The sequence below is a fragment of the Cebus imitator genome, unplaced genomic scaffold (genome assembly GCF_001604975.1).
Source record: "Cebus imitator isolate Cc_AM_T3 unplaced genomic scaffold, Cebus_imitator-1.0 Scaffold58, whole genome shotgun sequence".
Classification (NCBI taxonomy): Eukaryota; Metazoa; Chordata; class Mammalia; order Primates; family Cebidae; genus Cebus; species Cebus imitator.
Window position 1 is genome coordinate 33,778 of NW_016107373.1, and position 8,399 is coordinate 42,176.

The window sequence follows — 8,399 nt, forward strand, 5'->3', positions numbered from 1 at the left end:
AAAGAATTATGGAAACCAATTTGCCAGGCTCTGCCTCAGGACATTGGCTGTTACAAGCCTCCAGTGGGGTTCCACCTATTCATTCTCAATTGCAAAGAAAAGCAGACTGTGAGTGTACAATCCCAGTTTGAGTTTGCTCTGTGTGTGTACACACAGGTTTTGACACTTTCTGGGACATACTGCTTTCAGTGCTTTTGTCCCATAAAGTTTTCCACCAACGGAACTTCTGGTGTCCTTGACTAGAAAAACCTAATGGGAACAGGGAATTGGGAATTAGATCAGAGAAGATGGGGTTTTCTTCCTGCTCTCTTGCAGTGTGACTACTCATTGTACACTGAGAAGAGCAAGGGAGCAGAAACAGAATGAAGGGCTGGGCAGCTGACTGGTTTGCAATGCTGCCTTTTCCCATGTGATTTGAGCTCTGTGCCAATAAATGTTTGGTGTTTTGTTTTGTTTGAGACGGAGACTCACTCTGTCACCCAGGCTGGAGTGCAGTGGCACAATCTCAGCTCACTGCATCATTGTAATCTCCACCCTCCGGGTTCAAGCAATTCTCATGCCTCAGTCTCCCAAGTAGCCAGAATTACAGGCACCTGCTACTATGCCCAACTAAAATTTTTTTTTTTTTGTATTTTTAATAGAGATGGAGTTTCACAATGTTGGCCAGGCTTGTCTCAAACTCCTGACCTCAAGTGCTCTGCCCATCTTGGCCTCCCAAAGTGTGGGGATTACAGGCATGAGCCACTGTGCCTGGCCTTGTGCCAATAAAGTTTCTATGTATAGACCCCCTGTCATAGAGAAAAGCTCTCAGTTCTAGCCAACCGAACCCCAGGAAACGGGAAAATATAATGTAACATTTAAGCAAAAGACACAAAGAAAGAAAGGATTAATTATTTGAGTTTTCATTCATCTTAGCCTTTGCAGAAAGGGGGAAGACACAGTTTGTGAGGGAAGACTTTAGATTAGTCTACATGAGCATCCAAAACTTTTTTTTAGAAAGGGTGCCGCTCTATCACCCAGGCTAGAGTCAGTGGCACAATCACAGCTCACTATAGCCTCAAGCTCCTGGACTCAAGTGATTCTCCCAGCTTACCCTCCCCAGTAGCTGGAACTATAGGCACACATCACCACACCTGGCTAATTTTGTATTTTTTCTTGTAGATACAGGGTTTTGCCATGTTGCCCAGGCTGGTCTCAAATTCCTGGGCTCAAGAGATCTTTGAGCCTCAGCCTTCCAACGTGCTGGGATTACAGGTGTGAGCCATTGTGCCCAGCCAACTTGTTTGTTTTAAAAAGGGGTGGCCGCCTTTCTGGCCACACCCCATTTCCCAGGATGAGGGGCACTCTACATCGAACCCCAGTCCCAGCATGCGGCAGGGCACGCCCCTCGTGGGGCAATTTTTTTTGAGACGGAGTCTTGCTCTGTCACCAGGCTGGAGTGCAGTGGCGCAATCTCAGCTCACTGCAGCCTTGGCCTCCTGGGCTCAAGTGATTCTTCCGCCTCAGCAGAAGCTGAGGCTGGGACCACAGGTGCATGCCACCACGCCCGGCTAATTTTTTTAATATTTTTAGTAGAGATGGGGTTTCACTGTGTTTGCCAGGATGGTCTCCATCTCTTGACCTGGTGATCAGCCCGCCTTGGCCTCCCAAAGTGCTGGGATTACAGGCTTGAGCCACTGCGCCCGGCCAATTTTTTTTTTTTTTTTTTAAATAGAGACAGGTATCACTGTGTTGCCTAGTCTGGTCTTTAATTCTGGGCCTCAAGCGATCCCTCCTGCATTGGCCTCCCAAAGTGTGGGGATTATAGGCGTGAGCCACCATGCCTGGCCTCATCCAAAACTTTTGAAGGAAAATTGGGGTGATAAAAGTAATCTTAGTCTGTGACCTGAAGGTTCTTTTTGTTATTTATTTATTTTTTGAGATAGGTTCTTGCCCTGTTGCTCAGTCTGGAGTACAGTGGCACAGTCTCGGCTCACTGCAGCCTCAACCTCCTGGGCACAAGTGGTCCTCCTACCTCAGCCTCCCAAGTGTCTGGGACCACAGGCGACAGGTACCACCACTGCTCACTAATTATTTTTTTTTTTTTTTGGTAGAGACAGCGTCTTACTTTGTCTTCCATGCTCAGATTCTTTATTAAATGTATTTGTTTATTTATTGAATACTTTTTTTCAGAGTACCTCCTTAGGATCCTGGATTTCTTGTTTTTGTTTTTTGTTTTGTTTTGTTTTGTTTTTTGAGATGGAGTCTTCCTCTTGTCACCCAGGCCGGAGTGCAATGGCACAATCTTGGCTCACTGCAACCTCCACCTCTCAGGTTCAAGCAATTCTCCTACCTCCGCCTCCCGAGTAACTGGGATTACTGGCCCCTGCTACCAAACCCGGCTAATTTTTGAATTTTTAGTAGAAACGGGGTTTCACCATGTTGGCCAGGCTGGTCTTGAACTCCTTACCTTGTGAGCCACCCATCTCGGCCTCCCAAAATGCTGGGATTACTTTCTGAATTGGTACCAGCCAAAGAGGAGTGAATGAGAAAGATCCCTCGTTTTTAAACAAATCACAGTGCTCTGCTGTTCTGTAGGCCTGCACATTGAGAATCCTGTGGCCTCCCACAACTTCCACCAAGGGCGACTTTGTCCATCTGGCCAGTATTTGCTTTGCCATATAGATTGCAGACTCTTTGGTGCCAGGGGCTCTGCCTTGTTCATCTGTGTTTCCTTTGTCTAACACACTGCCTGGCAGGCCGTAGGTGTTGAGAGTGAATGAATGAATGTGCTTGTCAAGAATTCTTTTTTTTTTGAGACAGAGTTTCACTTTTGTTGCCCAGGCTGGAGTGCAATGGCATGATCTCCACTCACTGCAATCTCTGCCTCCCAGGTTTAAGCTATTCTCCTGCCTCAGCCTCCCAAGTAGCTGGGACTACAGGCACGCATCACCACACCTGGCTAATTTTTTTGTATTTAGTGGAGATGGGGTTTCACCATGTAGTCAGGGTGGTATTAAACTCCTGACCTCAGCTGATCAACCCATCTCAACCTCCCAAAGTGCTGGAATTACAGGCATGCACCACCATGCCCGACCATCAAGAATTCTTAGTAACTGTTTGGGTGCAGTTGCAGTTGCTCATACCTATAATCTCAGCACTTTAGGAGGCTGAGGCAGGAAGATCACTTGAACACAAAAGTTCAAGACCAGCCCAGGCAACAACACAGGCAATCCCTTGTCTACAAGAATTTTAAAAATTAACCAGCCATGGTGGCGCAAGCCTATAGTCCCAGCTCCTCAGAAGACTGAGGTGGGAGGATCTCTTGAGCCCAGGAACTCAAGGCTGCAGTGAGCTATGATCACAATACTGCACTCCAGCCTGGGTGATAGAGTGAGACCCTGTCCCAAAAATATAAAAAAGGAAGAAAATAATATAGTAGACTAGAAGATCTCCTAATCCTAATCCCATACAGCTACTGTGGTAAATGTTATGCTTTCTAGACTTATCAATGACAGCTATTTCCTCTTCTTTTTTTCTTTTGGAAACAGTACCAGTGGCTCTGACAGTTCTCTCTCAGATGGTCTTCCTGTTCACCTAGCAAACATAGCAGATGAGGTAAGCTGAACTCTTATATGCAAGAAATAGCAGCCTTAAAAAAATCATGACATGGCTGGGCACGGTGGCTCACTCCTGTAATGCCAGCACTCCAAACCAACACCACGAGGCTGCATACTGAGTTAGCCTGTGTCTCGAGTGTTGTATGAAGAGTGCCACGTGGATGGGCCTAGTTCTGGAATCCTCAGTGACCAGTGTCTACTTTCTGGAATAGCTGAATCAGAAGAAGAAGATGCTCAAGAGGAAAAAAAAGAAGTCACTTCAGACTAGGAAACAGCGAAATGAGCAGTATCAGAGAAAAAATTTGATGCGGAAGTTAAAGTTAACAGAAGATACCGCAGTAAGAAAGCCTTGCTGGCTATTTCTACTTTCTGGTTACAGAGTATTCCATAGAGGGAGAAAGAAAGGGGGTTAAGTTTACTCTAAACCGCCGGGCGCGGTGGCTCAAGCCTGTAATCCCAGCACTTTGGGAGGCCGAGGCGGGTGGATCACGAGGTCAAGAGATCGAGACCATCCTGGCCAACATGGTGAAACCCCGTCTCCACTAAAACTACAAAAAATTAGCTGGGCATGGTGGTGCGTGCCTGTAATCCCAGCTACTCAGGAGGCTGAGGCAGGAGAATTGCCTGAACCCAGGAGGCGGAGGTTGCGGTGAGCCGAGATCGCGCCATTGCACTCCAGCCTGGGTAATAAGAGCGAAACTCCGTCTCAAAAAAAAAAAAAAAAAAAAAAAAAAAAAAAAAAAAAAAAAAAGTTTACTCTAAACCAAAAAGGGGATGGAGGTTGGGGCTGGGGAGACTTTCTGTTTTGGCATCAGAACCCTTCCAAGGACCCTCTGGACGTCTCTGAGCAGGTTTTGGCCTGGCATAGGAGTCTGGGTTTTAGCCAAGTCTGAATTTCCAGAGGAAAGACGAGGTACTGGAATGGTAGTGGCTAGAGCTAGTCTGGAGTAGATGGGTGGCTGGGGGCCAGGCCTGGTCCAGACTAAGACACCTGGATAGCTCATCAATCTTTCTCCAAGCTGCCACACTCACACCATACCCTCTGCTTTCTAAAGACAAAAGTGCTTTCAGAGCTAGAAGTTTTGCTGTTGAATAAATCAATTTTGAATAGATCAATTGAAAAAAAAGATTCTCTTTTCACTCAATCCTTCTAGGAAAGGGCAGGATTTGCTTCTACTCTCAAAAAGCAGCCAAACTTTTTCAAAAACTCAGAGAATTCCAGTTCTTTACCAGTGAAAAATGAAAGCCCGAGGTTAAATGAGGTAGTATTTTTGATTCTTTGTTACACGGATTCTCTAATTTCTGAAATTAGCACCTCTGTCCCACAGAGTGACAAATATAGCCATTTATGTTACCCTAACCTGACAGTGCCCCTGGGAGCAAGAAAACATTAAAATTGGGGAAGACATTGACAATGCTTTGGTTTAGACATGACTGAAGTCTGGAATCAAATATTGGTGATTTATGATTTTACACCAAGGCCATAAGAACAGGCTGACTTACCATCTATTCATCCATCTACCCACCCATCCATTCAATCAGCAAATTTTATTTTAAAATAAATAAATGTATTTTACTGGGTACCTACTGCATGCCAGTCCCTTTCCTGGATGCTAAGAATGCAACCTTGAACAAAATACTATCCCTGCCTCAGGGACTTCAGACTCCAGTGGAGATTTCAACAAGTAATTAGGAAATTATATCACAGAGTAGGATGCAGTGACAACACAGCGAAGAGATGCTCAACCACTGTTTAATACTTTATAGTTTTATGGCTGTAAAATCCTTGATTTTTTTTTTTTTTTTTTTTTTGAGACAGAGTCTTGCTCTGTTACCCAGGCTGGAGTGCAGTGGCACAATCTTGGCTTACTGCAGCTTCCCCCTCCTGGGTTCAAGTGATTCTCGTGCCTCAGTTTCTGGAGTAGCTGAGGTTACAGTTACCCATCACCACGCTTGGCTAATTTTTGTATTTTTAGCAGAGACAGGGTTTCACCATGTTGCCCAGGCTGCTGGTCTCAAACTCCTAAATTCAAGTAATAGGCCCACCTCGGCTTCCCAAAGTACTGAGATTATAGGCATGAGCTACCATTCCTGGCCAAAATCCTTGATTTTTTTTTTTTTTTTTTGAGACGGAGTTTCGCTCTTGTTACCCAGGCTGGAGTGCAATGGCGAGATCTCGGCTCACCGCAACCTCCGCCTCCTGGGTTCAGGCAATTCTCCTGCCTCAGCCTCCTGAGTAGCTGGGATTACAGGCACGCGCCACCATGCCCAGCTAATGTTTTCTATTTTTTAGTAGAGACGGGGTTTCACCATGTTGACCAGGATGGTCTCCATCTCTTGACCTCGTGATCCACCCGCCTCGGCCTCCCAAAGTTCTGGGATTACAGGCTTGAGCCACCGCGCCCGGAAATCCTTGATTTTTTAATGTAAAAAAAATAGCTTGGCCGGGGATGGTGGCTGATGCCTATAAACCTAACACTTTGTGTGTTTTCTTATTTGTTTGTTTCTTTTTTTTTTGAGACAGAGTCTTACCTTGCCACCCAGGCTAGAGTGCAGTGGTGCTATCTCATCAGCTCACTACAGCCTCCACCTCCCGGGTTCAAGTGATTCTTCCGCCTCAGCCTCCTGAGTAGCTGGGATTACAGACACCCGCCACCACACCTGGCTAATTTTTGTATTTTTAGTATGGATGGAGTTTCACCATGTTGGCCAGGCTGGTTTCGAACTCCTGACCTCAGGTGATCTGCCCACCGCAGCCTCTCAAAGTGCTGGGATTGCAGGTGTTAGCCACCACGCCTGGCCAAACCCAATACTTTAGAAGGCCGAGGCAGGAGGATCGTTTGACCCCAGGAGTTCAAGGCCACCCTGTACAACGTAGTGAGCTCTCATCTCTACAAACAATAAAAATTAGCTAGGCATGGTGGTGCATGCCTGTAGTCCCACCTACTTGGGACACTGAGGTGAGCAGATCACATAAGCCCAGAGTTGGAGACTGCAGTGAGCCATGATCATACCACGGTACTCCAGCTTGGATGGCCAGGCATGGTGGCTCAAACCTGTAATCCCAGCACTTTGGGAGGCTGAGGCAGGAGGATCACTTGAGTCCAGGAGTTCGAGACCAGCCCTGGCAATAAAGCAAGACCCCCATCTCCACATAAATGTTTCTTAAAAATTAGCAAGGCATGGCTGGGTACAGTGGCTCACACATGTAATCTCAGCACTTTGGGAGGACAAAGCAGGCAGATCACATGAGGCCAGGAGTTCAAGACCAGCCTGACTAACATGGTAAAACCCCATCTCTACTAAAAATACAAAAATTAGCTGGGTGTGGTGTTGCATGCCTGTAGTCCCAGCTACTGAGGAAGCTGAGTCACAAGAATTGCTTGAACCCAAGAGGCAGAGGTTGCAGTGAGCTGAGATTGCGCCATTGTACTCCAGCCTGGGCAATAGAGCGAGACTGTATCTCGAAAAAAAATTTTTTTTCTTTATATCATGAGTTTTAAAAAGTAATAAAAATAAAGCATAAAAAAAAAAGAAAATTAGCTAGACATGGTGCTGCATGCTTATAATCCTAGCTACTTGAGAGGCTGAGGTAGGAGGATCTCTTGAGCCTAAGAAGTCAAGGCTGCAGTGATCTGTGATGCTACCACTGCACCCCAGCCTGGGAACAGAGCAAGACCCCATCTCAAAAAAAAAAAAAAAAGGTGTTCAAGGTCAGATACTATAGCTCACACCTGTAATCCCAGCACTTTGGGAGGCTGAGGTGGGAGGATCACATGAGGACAGGAGGTCAAGACCAGCCTAAGCAACATAGTAAGATCCTATCTCTACAAAAATTTTTAAAACTTAGCTGCATGTGGTAGCCTACCCCTGTAGCCTTAGCTACTTGGGAGGCTGAGGTGGGAGAATCATATGAGTCCAAGAGGTGGAGGTTGCAGTGAGCCAAGATTGCACCATTGCACTTTAGCTTAGGTAACATGAGTGAAACTCCATCTCAAAAACAAAAACAAAAAAAACAGGGCCAGATGCAGTGGCTCATGCCTATAATTCCAGCACTTTGGGAGGCCGAGGCGAGCAGATAGCTTGAGGTCAGGAGTTTGAGACCAGCCTGGCTAACACAGTGAAACCCGTCTCTACTAAAAATACAAAAATTAGCTGGGCACGGTAGCACATGCCTGTAATCCCAGCTACTCTGGAGGCTGAGGCAGGAGAATTGCTTGAGCCTGGAGACGGAGATTGCAGTGAGCCAAGATTATGCCACTACACTCCAGCCTGGCCGACAGAGCGAGACTGTCTCAAAAAAACAAACAACAAAAAACAGTACTATAGTGAGATCTCACCATGCGATACTGGGGAATCCCCACAGAGCACAGCTGGTGGCAAAAGCACAAATTTTGAAGACTGTCTTGAGTTCAAATGTGAGCTCCACTGTTTAATATTCTGTGCATGATCTGACCACCCTGGGACTAAGTTTCTGCATCTGAAATACTGAGGTGGTAATATCTGTATTCTATGGTTGTTGAAAGAATCAGTGTGTGAAAGTGTAAAGCACCTGGCATATGGTAGGCACTCAGTAAATTAGTCATTTTTTTCTCCGAATTGTTACTTCTTTAAATTATGTTTTGCCTGTCCTCTTGTGTGAGAATATCATAATGAATCAATATATATAAATAAGAAGCAAACAGGCCGGGCGTGGTGGCTCAAGCCTGTAATCCCAGCACTGTGGGAGGCCGAGGCGGGTGGATCACGAGGTCAAGAGATCGAGACCATCCTGGTCAACATGGTGAAACCCCGTCTCTA

The 8,399-nt window shown here is 46.0% G+C and overlaps 1 protein-coding gene across 4 annotated transcripts in view; it reads left to right on the top strand.

Moving 5' to 3' along the window:
* AGBL2 (ATP/GTP binding protein like 2) overlaps window positions 1-8,399 on the top strand; it is a 49,028-nt gene that overhangs the window by 31,308 nt on the left and 9,321 nt on the right. For 2 of the 4 annotated variants that reach the window (XR_005200391.1, XM_017529167.2), the window contains exons 9-11: window positions 3,531-3,597; window positions 3,812-3,937; window positions 4,754-4,861. Coding sequence is in view for 3 of the 4 variants with exons in the window: in XM_017529167.2 (XP_017384656.2) it covers window positions 3,531-3,597; window positions 3,812-3,937; window positions 4,754-4,861 (301 nt within the window). In the remaining variant the exon portion in view is untranslated. The remainder of the gene's footprint in view (window positions 1-3,530; window positions 3,598-3,811; window positions 3,938-4,753; window positions 4,862-8,399) is intronic. The other 2 variants (XM_037738772.1, XM_017529168.2) reach the window with 2 other exon arrangements.